Source organism: Gobius niger (genome assembly GCF_951799975.1).
Source record: "Gobius niger genome assembly, chromosome: 6".
Classification (NCBI taxonomy): domain Eukaryota; kingdom Metazoa; phylum Chordata; class Actinopteri; order Gobiiformes; family Gobiidae; genus Gobius; species Gobius niger.
In genome coordinates, this window is record NC_136857.1 from 20,058,732 (window position 1) to 20,079,901 (window position 21,170).

Below are 21,170 nucleotides of genomic sequence, written 5' to 3' on the forward strand. Positions count from 1 at the left end.
TGAGTGAAAAAAAAAGATCTCCATTGTGTACTTGGATGTACAATATCCCTCTCTCCCTTTGTCTTTTCTGTCAGCGTAGTATTTACTCTCACAGACTCAATTAAGGAGTAAAAAAACGCAACATGCTACGACACATGCAGGGGCGCTTGTGGCCTCTAGGGGCATGAGTTATTTAGCTTTGCTCATAAGCTCATAAACATGCTATCCAATATTTATACAAGGCAGTAAAAGGTGGTCCCTGTTATGTACACTGTTCTAACTGTTGTGCGAGTTCCAAGCCCAGAGAAATTGAGAGAAACCCTAAATCTGCTTTAAAGCCATTGCCAATTACTATGCAAATCACTGCAGCCCACAAGGCGGTTTATGCACTGTAGCCACAGACATAAAAGGCAAAAGTATAGAAGATGTATAACCCTGACTTATACTATACTCTTTAAGTGAGGCAGGCAAAGTCCCATTCCACCTCATCTATCAAAAACATGGGTGCAGAGTTCTCCCGCTGCTGCCAACTGTAGTTATTATAATCTGACTCATGAAAGCAACATTTTGACACCAGAGAGCGCTTCCTCCAGATAATATTCATAACTAATTGCAGTAAAATGCGAGGCTTTAGGTTAAAAGGCTTACCGCGCGCCATAAGTCATCTCATCAAACTAAGCCAGATCTCCTGCCTGCATACAAATAACTAAATACCTAATCCATCTCATGAATAAATTATATACCGCGGGAGAGAAATAATTACTTCAGCTGAGTACATGATGAAGAAGTACGAGTACAAACAACTGCGCAAGACATTAATCTAAAGGTAAAGTGCAAAATCAAAATGGTGAACGGTGAATATTTCTTGCTTAAAAGTCCTGTTTTTTACCAAAAAGCAGCAGAGTTTGCATCCAGCTCCCTGCAACCCAGAGGAAAGCATTAGAATTCAGATGATGATGATGATGATGATGATGATGTGGGCGTTTGTGTTTATCTAAACATTAAATATTGCATTAGTTTGGAGATTTCTTTACTCTTCCTCCACCACATGTTTTTTTATTTTTTTGCTTCAGTGGCTCAGCTCCTGCCTCTCCTTTTCCCACTTTCAATCCTCGCCTCTCGAACACAGCGCTCTGACTCCGATCCCAGACAGAATCTACCCTGGAGGCCTCAGAATCTCATTTAGCACTTACGAGAGAGGCCCAGACACTTTATTATGGAACACAGAGAGGGGGCGGAGGACATGTTCGACTTGTACAACAGGAAGACGCACAGAGGTGGAAATGATGCCGCGATTGTTGTGAGATAAAAGCCGGGGTCAGTTTCTGCATGGTTTAAAGGAAGTAAAGGAAATGTCAGACTACACCATTCCTACTAGACCTGTTGTACTTTAGGGACAAATATAAGAGAGTAACCCGGCAGATGCCAGAAGAAACTTTGACCATCATGACTCATTTGTTTGGCTGAGAAAATGTCACAACATGTCACCGGTAAATGTATGCATCCCTGAAGTGAAATGGGAAATGATTGGACGCAAACACAGAGACGAGCAGCACAAGTTATTGCTGTCAAGAATAAGGTGTCAAATGTGTGACAGGAATGAATCATTTTACGAATTAGAACTTGTTTAATGAATCTGTGTTTGTTCTTCTGTTATGATTGGAACAGATATTTCAGGATTAAATAATATTGTAATGGTTTTGATACAAGCGTGGATATTGGGTTTAGTCAGTTAGTCACACATAGCCCATTTGACCTCCTAGCTTTGTTCTAAAGAAGTTTTTATTGGGTATTGGTTGCAGGAGACCCAGAGTTTTGTCTGAGTTTTGTGAAAAATCGGACTGGCACATCTCCAATTCTTCTGAAGAATGGTACGACCACCCCACCATAACAAAGCTACCTTAAGACTATATACTGTCATTTAGCACGTCTCACACTATCTACCGACACCTTTTTCCTTCTTCAGAACGTTAGCTTGTTGTTGACGGGTAGTGACAGGTGCCACCTTTGAGACAAACAGTCTCTGAAGCCTTTACGGCCCAGCGCTTTTCATGTCTTTGTCTGCATCCCTCCTCAAGTGGAGATTTCTCTCACAGCAATGCAACACATCAAACTGGCCTCATTACACTCTTTCACAAACTCCAATGAGCAGTGACAGATGCTGCTGCGGTACAATTGAAGAGCTTACATTCTGCTAAACTGTTTGAGTAAGTCGGCAGTATACACATCTCTTTCTCAAGGAAAACACTTGACCCCACCTGCTGATGTCATGAAGTGGTGTTCTTAGTATTCTTATGTCTGGAATGGCCATTTTAGTGCTCCAATTTCTTTCTACTGCAAGTATACCTTTTCAAGTGGCTGGTGTTCATATGATTTAACCTATTTAAGTCGCTCCATACTTTGCTAGCACCAGCTTTTGAATCAAATAGAGCCGTATATCTATTATTTTAAGATGTTAAGGACTCCAAAAACCCACACATATCATGGGCTCTTTAAAAAGATTTACTAAAGATTTCATCCAACACTTAAAAACTGACTTTTCGAGGAGATAAAATCCTCTTCTAGATCCTCTCCACGGCAAATGTCAACTCCTGATTAACTCCTGATTTGCGAGTGTCGGCGGAGGGATGCTTCGGGGGAGGAAAAAATGTAAAAATGGTAAAATAACTTCCAGTGGTGTACAATCAGAGTGTGCCGTTCTGGGGCCAGTTTCATCTTGAACTCTGCATGAGGCAGAATCACACTCGAAACACACTCACGCTGGCTGTTTTTCTTACTGCTGTTTTGGGGAATGGCTTTAACACCTGAAGCTTTGGACAAATTCTATAGACGTGTGTGCATGGTTTCCGTACAAAAGTAGCTGCTTTTGAAGACTTGTTTGAAGCAAAAGAAGCTTTAGATAAGCAAAGTAAATGAAGACTATCCGAGTTAGTGTTGCAGGATAGAGAGAGATGATGATTAAAGGAAATTATCCGTCATATGAAGGAACTTTTCACATAACAATTATAGGCGACAATGTTACAGTAAGTAATATTGTCTCAGAGTTGGCATACAAAGCAGTGGTTCACAACTGGTGTGGCATCGGCACCTGTTATCCCCCTAAGAAGGGAAAAATGATTCAGTCTAACTCGTTTGTTTTTTCTTCATGTAGTTTTTATTGATTCAAGCAACAAATCACAAGTCATTCAAGTAAAGAAGAGTTTTTAAAGTACCACATTTCCTCCTTATTTAGTTAATAATAATATCAATACATTTAAATTGAATGAGCTTTTTAAGACGACTGACCCACCCTAGAACCACTGGTCTAAACAATCCACCGTCATTCGACCAGAAATCAGATTCACATATTATTATCCAATAGCCTATATGGTATATTTTTACGTTTTCTCTATTATTATTTGTTTACATGCATATAACTCTTTGTAACCAATTCGCTTGTTTTTGTTTGTGCATTCAGGTCCCAGCGAATGTGGAGAAGGCTCTTACGTTGTTTGGCCAGCTGCTCACCAAGAAGCACTTCCTGTTGACCTTCATTCGCACCCTGGAGGCACAGAGGTCTGTACCACACACAACAAGTTTAAACAAGCTCCCTATCTGCGAATATTTTGCTTAGTAACACCTTTGTGAAATCAACATCATGGCTCCAATTTAGATTTAACAATGTTCTGCCACACTAAGAACACAACCTCAGGTATTCAGTACATCAATTAGTTGATCATTATTTGCAGTCCAATGATTGATTAGTTTGCCAAAGCTATGCTAACAACATTGCTCTTGTTTGTTTGTTTGTACAGATTTAAAGTTATTATTTTAATAAGAGCTGTAACTTTAATTGTTACAACCCTATACAAACCCTGTGTAGTCAAAGCAACAGGACCACTTAACTCAATATCAATATTTTACTCCTTTATCTATAATGTATGTCAAATAATACACTATTATACCTCAATGTATTTGCTAAACTGCACTGAAATTAAACAAAATGTGCAATTCCCATCATTAAACCTCCATAAAGCCCTTAACCGAATGGTCCGTAACATCCATTCGACACACATTCTGATATGATTACATCCATAATGATTAAAAATAGATGTGTTGCTATGGCTGTCGATGTATACAACAGCTTAAATATTGATGTTAAGTGATCCTAACATGTATTTATTGTGTGGTGGCGTAGGTCGTTTTCAATGCGGGACCGAGGGAACGTGGCCTCCCTGATCATGACGGCGCTGCAGGGGGAGATGGAGTACGCCACCGGGGTCCTGAAGCAGCTGCTGTCCGACCTCATCGACCGCAACTTGGAGAGCAAGAACCACCCCAAGCTGTTGCTCAGGAGGTCAGCATAAGACTGCAATGAATACTGTATTCACAGTGTCTTCCATTCCGAATAATGATCTCGATTTTAGCGCTTTCTAAAGATGAGTCTACATAGATCTACAATATTTCTCATAATAATACAGAAACATGACTCTTCTCAATCCTAATCTAGGTGAAGGTGAAGTAATATTGTACCTGTGAAATATTTAAAAACAAGTTACTGTGAACTATGATGAGCTCAACCACCAACAATTCAACCCTCACTACTCAACAATATCTTAGTACAAAAGAAATTTGGGTAGCACTGCTTACTTGGCCCCTGACATGAGCAGAACCAATTGTATTAATGTTTTGAGCAAATGAAAATGTCCTACAAGTCATTGATATTTGTACATACTTGGAGAATCACTACTTCAGTGTGTTTTCCGACTTCTCCTGAGTGGGCATTGAAAGATTCAATAAGATTCAATAAGGTTCAATAAGCCACATTCTACTACCTCTTACTACCACTCCTTATTACACTTTTTTAGTTGTAAACAACAACAACTAAATAACTGTTGCAACAACAAGAGTCTGTGTTTGTCAGCGAAGGCCTATCTTGTGTTTGGTATTCAGTTGTTACCAAGTGACATTTCCTGAAGCCCACGGCCTCCTCATATGAGCTGGCAGCTCTGCAGACATAAGCCCTGAGACTGTGGGAGAATGGATTTGCCCATAATCCAGATAGGACTGTGGCATTATTTAGACGTCAGGGAGTGACTTCCCCTGAGACTTCCACAATGATGTTGCAAACTTCTCTACACTGAAAAACAAGTCATCGACCTCCTTGTCTGCCATAAGGGACATCTTCATACACCTTGGACATTTAGCGGGATGGCACTCAGTTGTTTAGGTTGGTATATAGAACGTCAGGCTAAATTCTCCTTCATCACATTGACACAAGAACTCACCTTTTACACTTTTATAAAAGATAAAGATTTACAGCTAGGAAAATTCCCTGCTGTTCAAATGAGTTTGCTTCTTGTTTTGTATGGGACATCATTTTTTTAAGTTTATCACTAAATGGACAATAATTAAATTACAATACTAACACTGTTTTTCATCACTTTGTCCTTCAGAACAGAGTCGGTTGCAGAGAAGATGCTGACCAACTGGTTCACCTTCCTCTTGTACAAGTTCCTAAAGGTATGTTCCTTACTGGTCCCGTTTAGTCTTCACTATAGCAATCACTGCAGCCTAGAGTGGACTTAAATTACATTACAGCTGAGCAATCGTCCCAGTAAATGTTTTCATATTGGGTATTAGCTCCTTATACTCCTATTATATCTTGGTTTTACTCATACGTATCCGCCATTATTAAAAGACTAGCTATGATATGCTCCTAGCTCCTGTCTCCCAGCCGAGCCCGTCTTTTCCCTCTTGTATTGGACTTATATGTAGGTCGGTAAGCCCACACGGCATGTCGGCATGATCTCCTTTTGAAGTGCAGTGCTGCTGTTGTCATTATGGGGCTGTCTGTCCGACTCTGGCTTTGCCTTAAGGTCATGTGTCCCAGCAGGGGGCAGTGGCGCCAAACATGTCCTCGCACGCACTTCGGTGATGATGGAGAAGAAGACACATAGGCTTTTTGAGGACAAATATTATTTTTATAACAAGTAAAGGTGATTAAGTCTTTAGTTAAAACACTAAATAAGAATTTTGTTTTAGCAATTAGACAGATGGTGCAGTGTAAAATGGAAGAATTAAAGAAATCCTGCAACTGGTCTGGGGCAATTGTGAAATAGTCTAATCACCTTTCTCCCCAAAACACAAGCAATGACCATTGCATCCTGTCATTGTGTCATTGAGCTACTAAGGCCCGGGGGCCAGATGTGGCCCGCCGAGCCCTTCAATCCGGCCCTCAAAACTTAAAGCAGTACTAAGTAACGTGTTTACCTTAATAAATCCTTTCCGTAGTCCCTCTGGGGGTAATACAAGTGTTTATGGGATGATTGGGGGGTCTTTCATCTCCTCCTGGTGTCTTTGGCCAGAAAACCACAATTTCCTGCGTCCGGGCCAGAAGCCCCAATACACAACAATGGAATCACAAAGAAGAAGCTAACAGGCTAACGGGCAAAGCTAACTGTGGGCTAGCGCCACTTACATAGTATTTACAGCCACGTTTGAGTGAAAAAAACATCTCCATTGTGTAATTAGATGTACAATATCCCTCTCTCCCTTTGTCTTTTCTGTCAGTGTAGTATTTACTCTCATGGACAATTAATGAGTAAAAAACACAACATGCTACAACACGCCGTGGCGATTATGGCCTCTAGGGGCATGAGTTACTTAGTACTACTTTAATCAAGTATTGCAAGTATTAATCAAGATATGTATTGCCTAATAAGGGGGAAAAGCACCAATGTTTTCATTGACATAAAGAAAGATAATGCATAACTGCTGCCATTTTGTTCCTCTCTTAATGTGTTGAGGCGATTACAGTCTGTTTGAGAATTGTAATTGTCAAAAACAACCAAATTCACAACTGGTCTGGCCATTGTGGAAAGTTGAAGTTTACCATATCTGAACTTGACACTTCATGAAACACACATTTCTCCATTGTGAGATCAATAAAGGCTTGTCTTATCTTATGCCTATGTATGAATGTGTGTATGTCTGATTGGTAATTAAAAAGCTGCTATTATATGACTTGGTGACTTAACTTAACTTAACTAAAAGGATGTGTTCGGCTCATATTTTGTAGTTCACCTTTTGATACTGTCATTGTCTCCGGGGCTGGTCCTCTGTGCGAAGACTGAAACATTGGTACCTCTTCATTTAGAAATCCATGTTAGGATTCAGAACGTCTCAGAACGTTTTATGTTGTCTGTACCATCAGTCAGAACTCACTTCATATGTTCAAGAGACTTTTAAATGTTTGGCAAGAAAGATCCTCATGCTGCAAATGCTTTGTCTAATTGATCTCACAATGCAATGTTTTAATATATGTTTTGTATTGTGTTTATGTAGTTTGTAATTGTGCTGCTTCTTGGCACGGACAATTTTGGAAAAGAGATTTAGTATTTCACTGAGGTTCTCGTGGGGAAATAAAGGTCAAATAAAATAGCATAACTTCACCCCTCACTCATAGGTTGAACTAAGAGCATTCAAACAATACTGCGCCTTTAATGCCAACTATTGCAAAGACCTCCCTTGACAAACCAGAGTGATGCAGTTTGACAGCTCTATCCGTCCACATTTAATATTATAATGAACAACATGAACAAGGGTCACCGCCGCTACAGCTGTTTTCCAGAGGACAGAGGAGTCGGTGTGTGTATGTGTGCAGGTAGGTAACGGTGCTTGAAGGTGAGACTGATAAATGAGAACTCTCTCTCCTCTCACCCCGTACGCTTCATCATTGCACCTGCCGTAGTCCCCTTCACACTTCCGCCACTCCAGTCCATACTGTTTTCCTTTCAGTTGAACCGCAGACTAATAGGCCTATTGAATGGCGAGTGTCTTTGCCCGAAGCAGAGGTAGAATTCATAATTATAACATCTGTGTTGGCAAATGTCAATGAGTGAGAGATGTGTGCAGATTTATAGAAAGCTAGACTCAGACAAACATGCTCAATGTGAATCATCCACGCGAAAGAAGTGTCAATAAAAAACAAATACAGCCATAACAATCTCTGAATCTTTGCAGATGCATAATAAAAAAGGTACCCATACCTCAATAAAGCCGTTGTAATTTTGGCATATGCAAAACTAACAAAATAAAGAAAATTCTTCAGTTTGTAAAGTATTGCTTTGTGAATAAGTGTCAAGAAGAGAAAGTTTGGCGACCATTTTAGAAATAGAACCTCAAAGAGCCCCGCTGCATGTGGAGCAGCTCGACTCTAAATAGCAGAAAGTTTTAATTTGCAAATCTTTCTGTGTTTTCTCTTTTTGTGCAGGAGTGTGCCGGGGAGCCCCTGTTTATGCTCTACTGTGCCATCAAGCAGCAGATGGAGAAGGGTCCCATAGACGCCATCACCGGGGAGGCCCGCTACTCCCTCAGTGAAGACAAGCTCATCCGACAGCAGATTGACTACAAGACACTGGTCAGTCGAACTCACGCGGCCAAGTTCCCAACAGGACTGCGCCTATGTGCCCGCTATATCCCCCCGCTGTTTCACTGCGGGAGCATATCCACAGTGAAAACCTGGGCAGTCTCCTGATTGTGTTTGGAGTGGCCATTCATTCTGGCCCGTGTCCTGATGTCCAAACAAAGCACTCAGACCTGGATGGGACACAGACAGGCACTTGTCAGCACGGTGCTGAAAATGCTGAGTGATTACTCGCTCACACAATGACAGAGAGGGAGGTCTGAAGCCGCATCTACAAATAGGTGTGAATATCTCTGGTGGAGTTCAATGCACAAAACTCAGTGGATGAAACAATGCACCTGCTCCTGCTTTTACAAGTACAAAGTGAAATCTGGTTATGAATTCCTATTATATAACCAAAAAAACAACAACCTAATAATCTGTTCTGGAAAACACATTTTCAAGTCATCATTTGAATTGAAAATATCTAGTGTGTCGGTATACAGGCAAATAATGATAGCTGCCCATGATTAAAAAGCATCCACAGCCTAAATATAGACTATTGGACATGGTTTATTGGTTCATTATTGTCACATCTTCATTCCCGGTGTATTTTTGTGTGCCATAGACGCTGCACTGTGTGAACCCGGAGAACGAGAACTCGTCGGAGGTGACGGTGAAGGCGCTGAACTGTGACACCATCACTCAGGTCAAAGAGAAGCTGCTGGACGCCGTGTACAAGGGCAGCCCCTACTCCCAGAGGCCCAAGGCTTCAGACATGGACCTGGGTAACACTCTCGCTCACCTTTTATCTGTACATGCAGTTTGACCCATTATCCACTTGCAGGATTGACTTTTCAGAAAAGGCTGAATGTTAGGCTGCACATGTCCAAGCATAAAGACATTGCTTATTATGTATACCAAAAACACTTTTGGGACATTTGAAGCATTTCATTCAAGTCTAAATTGTTTATTTGTCCACATTCGGATTGATTGTATTTAAGTAGATAAATGAAGATAAAGACTAAGAATAATATAAACTCTAGCAGCTGTGAAATGTATGGATAAATACAACATCAGTGATTTCCGCTTCATCCCCTGAAATCATTTCTTGAACTCTTTTTCTTCATCTTGTTTTTCTTTTAGTATGATGAACTGAATAAACATGAAAAATAACAATGAGTAATATAAGCTTTATTTTTAATATTTTACACTTAATTTGCAAGTACAGAAGAGTTAAAGTCGTGCATGACCTCGAAGCCACACTACATACATTAGTACACACACAGTGCATGCATACATTAGCAGCTGTGGGAGTGTCATACATAACATTTCCCGTGTGTTACTGCAGAATGGCGCCAGGGGCGGATGGCTCGGATCATCCTCCAGGATGAGGACGTCACCACAAAGATTGACAACGACTGGAAGCGACTCAACACACTGGCACACTACCAGGTACACCATACACTACGCGAGCAGCTTCATGCAACTCAGATAAGCAGTGGTTGTTGTTGTTGTCGTCGTAGTCAGAAAGTGCTTGAAAAAAGATGAGAGCTGTTATTTTTTGTTCATATTTTGAGCATCTTCTTTGTTGTGATCGTAGTTATATGCTTTCTGTTGTTCAAAACCTTTTTAACGCATATGCAAAACAAACCATCACACATGACGATATGCAGTAATTTCAGTTTGTATATTTCTTATGGATGCAGTATGCATAGTTGGCATAGATGTAACTGTGCAGTGATTGCAATTATTTGAAAGTTGAATTATTTGCATTCATTATTTATTATGATGATACAGTAAAATCAAATACACTTGAATAATTGATGCTGTGGGTCCACAGGTGACGGACGGCTCAGTGATTGCCCTGGTGCCAAAGCAGAATTCTGCCTACAACATCTCCAACTCCTCCACCTTCACCAAGAGCCTCAGCAGATACGGTACACTCGCTCTCTAATAGTGAAATGTTAAACATGGCCACATTTGTACAGCTCTTTTCTGCCTGGCTGGGTGGATCAAGTGTCTTTCCTAACAATGACATGAAGCACTGGCAGGAGCTGGGTAATAATAATAATAATAATAATAATAATAATAATAATGCATCGCTTTTCTGGACACTCAAAGACACTTTACATACATGGCATTATTCATTCACTCTACTTGGTGGTGATAAGGTGGTTGTAGCCACAGCTGCCCTGGGGTCCCACACTACATTCACCCAGGCTTCCTGGTGTTCCCAAACAGTCTCCCATCCAAGTACCAACCAGGCCCTTCCCTTCGGGAGCGCTCCACCAGGCCATACCACCTTTACTATGCCCGCTATGGGTGTGAACCTTTGGTCTTTTGCTCAGTGTGCAAGTGCTCTTCCAACTGACCTCCTGCGGGCCCTGTAGTAACGATTGAAGTTTTTAATGCTTAAATAAAAATGCATGTGTTTGTAAAAAATGTATTTACATGACACATTTTATCACAACAACTGCAGTTGTGTAGTGTAGTGGAAACACAAGCGTTTACTGACATAGACGAAGATGTGCGGGACACAAGCGTGTTATGTGGAAAGGCGCCTTTTGAGTTTGTTTACGTCATGAATGATTACCGGTTTCTTGTTTGGCATTATCAGAATTGTTAAGTCTAATTTGCCAAAACATCAAAAACAAGTTCTTCTACCGTAGCTATCTGAATAAGTGAACCCTTCAAATTCCAAGATTTTCTAACAAAATAGCTGTTTAAGAATGAGATTGAGTCCCAGGCAAGTCGCATCCCAGTATTCTACCCTCCACACGCACCCCCTAACGCCCTCCGTGTGTTTTCTTGGCCTCTTTATTTATGGGGGCCATCATCAGACCCCATTCTTCTGCACCTCTTTCTCACTCAATGGCAATCCCTTTTTATCCAGAGCTATCAGCCCGGGCCAAGGCTGTTCCAGGGCTATTTCCAAGAGCGCAGCTAAATGACAGGCATTAAAGGAGACACCTCCAGAGAAAGAGAGCGAGAGTGAAAGAGGGAGGTAGGAGAGCGAGAGAAGGAGGAGGGATGGAGCACAGATTGGATGGACACCTGGCAGCTGGTGATAGACACAGGCCCAAGTCGAAAAGCCCATACTTCACTGGGAAATGGAACTCTTTAGAAGATAAATGAGTCTATAGCCTGATAAAGGAATGGATGGACTTCTGGAATTCAAGTGGTAAAATGTGCTTTCTCTGTCCATTCACTAAAGGCAGGGTGATTAGTTGGAGACATTCAGACTTAACACTGGAGCGCTGGAGTATGAATAATTCAGTTTCATTTTTAGTTTTTCAGCGTGACAGGTTTTAGGGACTCAGCCATTTCCATTTGTGCAAAATCAGAACAGACTAAAATTGCACTAAAAGCAAAGGCTAAGACACTACTGGCTTACAATTGAGCTATGTTGCCCAATAGTAAAAGCAAATATGAACGTGATGATGACTAGGCAATGGGAGAGCCCTCATGCAAAAGTGATTTCCTTTCACCAAATAAAAAGCTTCCCCAATGATGCAATGACTATGTCGCTGTGGGGTCGGCGTATCATGAAGTAGTTTGTCACAATCAAAGTTAGATTGAATGACAATTTTACCTCATGCAACTTACTTTCAGAGAATTTAAATGGTTTAAACAAACAGTGCAGAGCATCTACAATGCTAAAATACACAATATATGCCTGATGGGGGTGGGTTTTGTGTATACAGGGGAAGCATCCTTTTTTTCCCCCACACTTGTGCATTAAGCTTAATTCCAAGATCTAACATTAACATTATGTGTTCATTTATTCATGAATTTATTTATTTATTTTATGTGTATGTGTTGTAATAGCGTGTGGTAATCCTCTGTCTTATTTTGTTTCATTAAAGGCTGCATCGTTGATATTCCAGCATGAGAACTGGTTTAGACCTGGTTGTGTGATGTCCTTGTTTAGCGAAGCATATTTTGCCTTAATCCCTTCATATGTAAACCATGTAGTGATAATAATGGTAATAATGGCTTACATTTGTATTGCGCTCGACAGGTTTCTCAAACCGCTGCAGTGTAGTGAGTGATCATTCACCTTCCACTCTCCAGGGTGGTAAGCTACATACTGTATGTGGCAGACTGATGAAAGAGCAAATCTGTCTTCAGGTCACCAGGTCAAAACAGGAACAAAAAGCTAGCCAAGATAAGCAGTCGTGGTGTGACCTGGATCATCCTTCTTTTAGGTTCTCATGGCAGGGTGCTGACATTGCTGTGATATCACCCCCTAGTGGGGCGCCTGCAGATGGTTCGGTCATATGGAATCCAAAAAAAGCCTGGCTTTTAACTGTTAATTAACTTTTAATCATTGTAAGACAGATTCGTCCAGTAACAATTGTGAGGACAGAATCATATTTTGTTCGATGCATTTTTAAAGGTTTAGCTTCGGGCTTTGATTGACTGACCTTGGAGAACTGAGTAGACTTATTTCTGCTCCGCAGAGTTTCCTGCCTTTTTAGAACATGCTTTTAGAGCTGCCATCATGAATTTCCTCTCAAATGGTGTTATTAACATAAATGTGGATGAGTGAGGAATTATATTCTACTAATATTTTGTCTATGTCACCTGTGACACAGTCCAGGTGAGCAGGTCAAGGCTGGGTTGAGACTACCAAAGTACAACATAGGCTCCAAGCAGCCAATCAAGAAAAAAAAAAAAAAGTTTAGAAAGAGTGATATATCTTTCTAAATATAAAAAAATATATATTACCAAAAAAAAAAAGGCAAAACACAAAATGTACCACACACATGGGCCTACATACTTCATTTGGGGATTTTTGGGCACTAAATCCAACACAACTAATGTAAAGCTAAGCTTTCAAGAGGTTACCTATACCAAGCCGTGCCATTTTGACCCTTACCACTCCAAGGCTTTATTCACTTTTCTAAGCCATTACTCTTCATTTCACCCCCTGCCACTCTGCTGGAGCTGCCCTTTTAGTGTCCATTTAGCCCCGCCCCGTCCCCTGTCATCTCCGCTGGCTCTCAGAGAGACTTCACCACAAGCCCTCCACACCTCCTCTGCTTTTTTCTCCCATCTCCATTCCTTCTGTCACTCTGACCTAAAAGCGACTTGTCAGATAGCACCCTCCCCGCTGTGCATTTCAGCTCCTGCCACTCCCTCTGTAAACAGAACAAACAGCTCCTGGTGCTTTTAATCAACACTGACATGCTATGAATTATGAGGCGCATATGAATGATACACAAAGTTGGGAAGCAACCAAATTAAGGGATTTGCAAAATATGTCATCTACCAAGAAGTATTTTTCAAAAAGAATCTGGGAATCTGTACAAGCAAAAATAAAGAATTTACCATGCTAAGCTAAAAACAATACATTGTTTTTGGTAAATAATTAGATAAGATAATAGATTAGATAATTTTAGACAAAATGTTCAAGTTCTTAAAATGCTTCTCATTTTGCTACGATTGATCAGAAAAGGTTGCTATAAATATGTTAGGATTCCGACCCGGTCCTGTCTATTGAAGGAAATGTGTCTCACTCATCAGGCTGCGTATAACACAATATTACAAGTCTAATACCGTCCTTTGTTTTGTGTTGTAGAGAGTATGTTGAGGACAGCCAGCAGCCCTGACAGTCTCCGCTCCCGGACGCCCATGATCACCCCTGACCTGGAGAGTGGCACCAAACTGTGGCACCTGGTGAAAAACCACGACCACTCCGACCAACGCGAGGGCGATCGGGGCAGCAAGATGGTGTCTGAGATCTACCTGACCCGGCTGCTTGCGACTAAAGTGAGTCTGGAATTTTACCAACGCGTAAAAACCTCTCAAACAGAACTTAAGCAATAGGAGGACGGTAAAAACCAATAGTGAAACCTTTGACTAATGGGATCCTGTGAGGACAATGGGGCCTTTTGGAGGATGTTCTGAGTAATTACATTTACATTTTAAACTAAACAATGGGCTTTCTATACTGCATGTTGAATATTACTTGACAGAGTATAATACTGTATTCCGTTGCAGAATGTACAGTGAGGTTTCCGCAGTGCATGATATTGAACCTACACGCTCATGAATTTTGCACCCCTGGTCAGCTTCTGCAATCTCTAATTGATTACTTGATTTATTCCATGTAACCATACAGCGCTCCAGCCCTCGAGTGGTGACACGTACCTCACACCCATTCAGGAAAACTGTTTACATGTGAAAGATTGCGCCTATGCATCCAGGCTTTTTCCATTTCCACGTAATCAGAGAAAACAAGATACATTTGTTGGAGCGCGAATAAGGTGGATACAGGAGCAAAGCCAGGGGACGGGTCGTTCGGCGAGGCGGGGAAAATTCAGCCTATGCATAATGAAAAAAAAAAACACAGAAGAAAATGTAATTGAGAGACCCATCCAGCGCCGGCCTTGTGTCTGCACATCTCTCTACTTTTCAATCCATTCCACTCTTGCTGACTAAATATGTTCCCCAGACGTTTATACTGTAATGGATTGTGCCAGATGGAGGAGTCAGCAAACAAATGTGATTTTAGTGAAATTCATTTAGCCACATTTGATGTAATTATGTTGAAGTGCTGTTATTGCACAGAAACATGGTCCACATTCGAGAAGCCATGGCTTGTGGACAAATTTAAGAAAGTGGAAAACAGTCATGATCCAAATTGTGAGGTGTGCACTTTGTACATACAAAATACCTGACAGAGGGTGGACATAAGGCGACACAGCGGCATAGCAACAACAGCCTGGTTTCAATTCAGTGACTATGTTTATTGTTTATGTGGTCATACCGCCTTTGCTATGCCCAATCCCGTCAGACCTTGGAAGCTAAGCAGGGAAGGGCCTGGTCGGTACTTGGATGGGAGACCGTTTGGTAACACCAGGAAGCCTAGCGAATGTAGTGAGTGAGTGAGTGGTTGGTGGTGGTCGGAAGGGCCGATGGCGCAGACTGGTTGCCTCGCTTCTGTCAGTCTACCCCAGGGCAGCTGTGGCTACAATAGTAGCTTACCACCACCAAGTATGGAGTGAATGAATAGTGCAATGTGAAGCGTCTTTGAGTGTCCAGAAAAGCGCTATATAAAACCGATGCATTATTATTATTATTATTATTATTATTGTATTGTTTATTTAGTCAGGAAGGTGCCTGTTGAAGAACTAAGTAACTAGGTTTCCTTAATAAATTGTTTTTGTAGTCCCTCTGGTGGTTATGCAAGTGTTATTGGGATGATTTGGGTGTTTTTCATCTCTCCCGGTGCAATAAACACTAACAGAATCACGAAGAAGAAGCTAACAGGCTAGCGAGCAACGCTAACTTCGAGCTAGTGCCACTTAAACAGTATTTACAGCCAAGTTTGAGTGAAAAAAATGATTTCCATTGTGTAATTGGATGTACGCAACATGTTCCGACACTTGCAGTACCGTTATGGCCTGTAGGGGCATGAGTTAGCTCTGCTGATGAGACTCATGCATGAAAACACGCTTCGCCGGTTTGTAGCGATGAGCTAATCTGCTGTCCGGCACTCGCACTCTCAAACACACACACTTTTATTCATCTTGTTCTATTGTTCATGTTTTTAGTGGTAGGGGAAACCAGTGTACCCGGAGGAACCTACGCAGGCATGGGGTGAACATGCAAACTTCACACAGAAAGGCCCCGTCCACCCGGAGATTGAACCTGGGACCTTCTCGCTGTGAAGCACGCGCGCTAACTGCTTGCCCCCTTATTAATTTGATATTGTTTCTTCCATGAACCAGGGTACGTTGCAGAAGTTCGTGGACGATCTCTTTGAGACTATCTTCAGCACAGCACACCGAGGCAGTGCTCTCCCGTTGGCCATAAAGTACATGTTCGACTTCCTGGATGAACAAGCCGACAAGCACTCCATCAATGACTACGACGTCAGGCACACCTGGAAGAGCAACTGGTGAGAGACATCTTACTCTTATTTTGAATGAATAAGCATGATGTACTGCTATGATTTACAGTGCATAGTGCAACTGCAGCATATCCCATTGACAACAAAGCCCAGTCACAGTAGCAGTACAGAAGAATAAAAGATATGTGACCTTTGGATTGAAAGATTCTGGTCATTTTTTACTAGACTTTATGTGCCACGATGATGTTACTAAAGAAAACATTACATGCTTAAACATTATGGATGTGTTGGACACTTTTTATTTACTTTAATTCATTAAGTTCACAGTTTAGAAAAGCATCATGTGGTCAGTGTTGCTCTGCAGAGTCTTGACTGCCCACACTGACTTCTGTAATAGTGTGATATGCATTGTAATCTTTCACGCTTTTTGATTTAGAGTAGCATAGTAAACTAAGACCAAAACTACACTTCAAGAGAACAATAAAGTGTAAAAGATTGAAATTTCAAAACATTTCAACTGGACATTTTTACTTCATAGTTTCAAGATTCATCCAACCCTTGCCAAACTCTGATTTAATCAAACAAAGATTCTTTAGTGTACTTAATCACTTATTAAATCACTTACTACCGATTTATGATGAAAACTACTGAAGTTACTGGTTCACGGTACAGGTCCCAGCTACTTGACCCATCCTACACAAGTAACACTGGCTTTGTTTATTTACTTAACTGGTTCGCTATTCACTTCTAGCGCCATTAAAAAGATGAAAAACGATGACGCTTGTTATCTTTGAAACTATCAACAACGGACAATATTGCAAAAAAGGCTCAAGAAAACAGAGTTTTATTTTCCGGCCACGCCACAAATGATTAAATCAATTGCACAACATCTGCAGAATGCCAGTGCGTGGGAATAAAATAGTTTTGTGCATACGAACCTTGAATGTCTGTCTGAAGTCCCAGTGCAATATTCCTCACTTAGCTTCCATTTACATGTGTTAGTCAGCTGCTCCCGTCTCCGCAGAGCCTAATACAATACACACGCTGTATTTCATTAAGAAAAAGAGAAACTGCTCACAAGGCACTAATTAAAAAATGAATCCGTGTGAAGTTGCAAATTAAATCTTGAGGGCATAGCACTTATATAGTCCTCTATATGGCAGATGTCACTTACAAAAGGCGTGATATGAACTTCATTGCACACTGTCGCTATTGTTTCTTTTTCAGGATTTGCTAGTAGTGTAAATGTATCGAGAGAATGTTTTATTTTCAAGTCAACAGTAGTTAAGGACCTAATGCTTGCACAGTCAGCTAATCCTCCAGCTAGGTACTCCCTTAAGCGTTAAATCAAGAAAAAAAACATGTCTGTATGTTAATTTTATGCTTTACAATCAGAAATATTTGCGCTGTCTCCGTATGTTTGCTTTTTTTTTTGCTTTCAGAACTTGTGTGTTGTTTTTGCTACCTCTTGGCCAGGACTCCTTTGAAAAAGAGGTTTATAATATCAATGGGACTTTCCCGGTTAAATAAAGGTTACCGTATTTTCCGGACTATAAGCTGTGTAATGAAGAAGAAAAAAATATATATAAGTCGCTCCGGAGTACAAGTATTATCGCAACCTGGTCATGGAGCGTAACTGCTCTGTTGACAAGCCTCTCCCGGCAGCATGTTGTTCAAGTACCCATTTGTGAACCTGTTCCTCTAGCTGTGGCCATCTAGCTTTAAGCCTGTGATTAGCTTTTTTTGTTTTCTTCATTGCAGGAAGAGTAACCTCTGCTTGTCGCCAGTCCCTCACAAGTTTCTCGCTTACTCCAAACTTTCTTCCTGCTGCTCTTACTACAGGAGTAGCAGATACTGGTACACAGGCCTAGAGCGCCCTCTAGCGGCTGTCAGCATGAAAATAACACACATGTGAAATTATACATTTTGATACATAAGTCACACCTGAATATAAGTCGCGCCCCCAAACTATGAAAAAAGTGTGACTTATAGTCCGGAAAATATGGTAAATATAAAAAAATAAATGCAAATTCTTCTGTTATTATACCCAGCTATTATACTATTGTGGACTGGGCAAAGTTGATTGTGAGGCTGAACCTGTGACCAGCCCTAGTGTGTAACCTATTCCTGTTTTGTGTTTGCAGCCTTCCTCTGCGGTTCTGGGTGAATGTGATCAAGAATCCTCAGTTCGTCTTTGACATCCATAAGAACAGTATTACGGACGCCTGTTTGTCAGTGGTGGCTCAGACCTTCATGGACTCCTGCTCCACGTCAGAACACAAACTGGGCAAAGACTCGCCTTCCAATAAGCTACTCTACGCTAAAGACATCCCCAACTACAAGAACTGGGTCGAGAGGTGAGAACACTTTTTATTACGCTTCTTCGGCCTCTAAACCATTTTTGGACATGATATTACAGTGAGAAATGCTTGTGGTACATGCTTTTATATCAAGTATTAATTAGGATTCTACAGTAGAGTCTCTTTAATTGTCCAGTTGTAGGTCTAGATATTATTCAAGTATAATGTAACAAGAAGGTACTGTCACATGTATTAGTAGATTAGTCCTTCAACTATGGGCCTTGGTTAGTCTTAGACAGTTCCAGGACACCTGATGTACAAAACCAGACAATCCAAACAGAAATACATGCAAATTCAAATGTTTTCTCTTGCCAGCAAACCTCACCCATTTGTATTCCCACTTTACCAGTACGTAGAAAGAATCCAACAAGAGACAGATTTGTACCAATTTGACATCCTCTCCAAAAGTAGACGCATACTCAATGAAAATGGCCTCTGTCTCAACCTTCATCTTTTATTCAGCAGCTCAATGTTTAACTAAACTCAGGAAGTGTTGTCTCGGCGTCCCACATTCCCTTTTGGGAGCCTAAGTAGCTTTCCAAGGCAGCTTTTAATAGACTGCCGGCGTGTCATGACAATGTTTGCTTTGCGCTCCTCGTCTTAGCTGCTACTGACGCTGCTATAAGTGTCGCCATTACTCAATAGTCACTGGGAATGGCTGTCTTGGCTTTAACAATCCAGGTGTTTTTAGACGTGGAAGCAAAGAGTATTAGTTTAAACTTCTCGTATTCAAACTTCTTCAGACACACAGAAATAACATGCTCTTGCTCTAATAGATAATTACCCCAGTGTACCCTTTTACCTGCAAAAGAGAAAAGTAATTCTAAAAGACTGGAAAAGACTGGATGTTCATACAGTTTAAGTGGCGCTAGCCCGCAGCTAGCTTTGCCCATTAGCCTGTTAGCCTCTTCTTCGTGATTCTATTAGTGTGTTTTGGGGCCTCCAACCCGGAGGTAGCAAAATTGTGGTTTTCTGGCCAGAGACAACAGGGAGAGATGAAAGACCCCCCAATCATCCCATTAACACTTGTATTACCCCCAGAGGGAAAGGGAAAGGATTTGTTAAGGTAAAGAAGTGACTTAGTACTGCTTTAATTGTCATTGTACAACTATACAACAGGATTCAGGTGCTCTGTCAGAATGCGGACTGAATAAAAAGTTTAATTATGTAGAAAAAAAATACATTTCCATCTCTCATATAACACAGTTCAGTCTCCATAGATACATATATAGGCCATACTGTATGACAAACTGGTGTGGCAAGCAAGGTATAAAGAAAGAACAAACAAAAAGATGCGGTGAAATGGAAGCTCTTAGTAAATAACTAATCACAGTCATGATTAAATATGCATGAAAAGGAAAGTCTAAGTCGGGAGCACATATCTAGTACCAGTCTAAACAGAATACATCAGGCTCTCCACATTCAGCAGCCTGAGAGAAAGTGTGTTATAATCCAAGGTCTGAAAGAGGCTACCAGTCTTCCACCCAGCAGCACAGAGGCGCTGTACAGTCAGATTTATGGGTGAAGGTTAATTGGCTGCAGTTATACAGTGTATCTGGTCCACTCCTAACCTATATTATTCCCCGTCCAGCTTCTCCGACCACAGCAAGATACTGCAGATATAGATCCCGCAAACCGGCACAGTGCAAGTCAATACAGGGATATGTTTCTTAATATACTCCATTGTTCCCTCAGCGGGGTTACGGCTGGACTGTGCTTCTTAGATAGGGCCGGCATCTCCCAGTCGATAATGTGGTGGAGCACCCGTTAATTATCACATATATCCTCAAGTCTTTATTGGCTTCATCTGTTTGGGAAAATCATTTAGAGTGAGGGGTCAGCTATGCAATACAAGGTAGAAATCTGTCGAAAGTTGTCCCCAAGCAACTGACTGCAGCGAAAATAAGTATTGATGGAGCTGGTTAACAAGTGAATACATCTGAGGTCGGTGTGGGTTTGACATTACAAGTGCACAGCTCATTCCTGCATTGGAGGAAGTTGTTGTGCAGTCAACTCTAGACTACGGGTAAATAACACCAGCTTGTATTCCAAGCCTCTATATTGGTTTCGGCTTGTATTATTTATTATTCTGTGTTACAACAGTGATCTTGTTAACACATTGGCTCAACGGACAGAATTGTTCACCTACTGTGTAGCTGGTTGTATTCCTATCAACAGGTTCTCGAATCTATGCAAGTACTACGTAAAAAAAAAAAACTCTCTAATGAGATCTTAGGCAGGTCAACAACAAGACTATGTCAAAAGTTGGGCTGAATCACATCTAAACTATTGGACTATACAACTAGTGTGCTTTTCTTGCAAAGTCCGTTTTTTTGTAAGACACCAATTTCTCTCAGAAGGCCTGCAAAAAACAGTCCTTGTCCTCTTTTTGCTGTTGCCCTCAGAAATGCTTGAAATCCAAATACAGTTTTCCCCTTTCAGGATGAAGCCCTTGTTACCCCTCCGTAATCGTCTGAAAGCTTCTCTGTGATGGCATGTCTCTGTTTTTACATTAGTGGAGTTGCAGATTTGTTGGCGGATTCTATTCTGAAAATTCACTGGATTCTATTCCCTTGACTGG

General features: G+C 41.1%; 1 protein-coding gene and 1 long non-coding RNA gene across 3 annotated transcripts in view; one reads left to right on the forward strand and one right to left on the reverse strand.

Annotated features, from left to right (window-relative positions):
- The window catches only part of LOC306963912, a 393,872-nt gene that overhangs the window by 304,009 nt on the left and 68,693 nt on the right, over positions 1-21,170 (reverse strand). The window lies entirely within an intron of this gene.
- Positions 1-21,170, forward strand: part of plxna1a (plexin A1a) — a 308,362-nt gene that overhangs the window by 281,411 nt on the left and 5,781 nt on the right. For both annotated transcript variants that reach the window (XM_079557533.1, XM_079557534.1), the window contains exons 22-31: positions 3,437-3,534; positions 4,157-4,315; positions 5,415-5,481; positions 8,234-8,380; positions 8,994-9,153; positions 9,717-9,820; positions 10,209-10,305; positions 13,953-14,143; positions 16,108-16,277; positions 18,374-18,586. In XM_079557533.1, the coding sequence (XP_079413659.1) occupies positions 3,437-3,534; positions 4,157-4,315; positions 5,415-5,481; positions 8,234-8,380; positions 8,994-9,153; positions 9,717-9,820; positions 10,209-10,305; positions 13,953-14,143; positions 16,108-16,277; positions 18,374-18,586 (1,406 nt within the window). The remainder of the gene's footprint in view (positions 1-3,436; positions 3,535-4,156; positions 4,316-5,414; positions 5,482-8,233; positions 8,381-8,993; positions 9,154-9,716; positions 9,821-10,208; positions 10,306-13,952; positions 14,144-16,107; positions 16,278-18,373; positions 18,587-21,170) is intronic.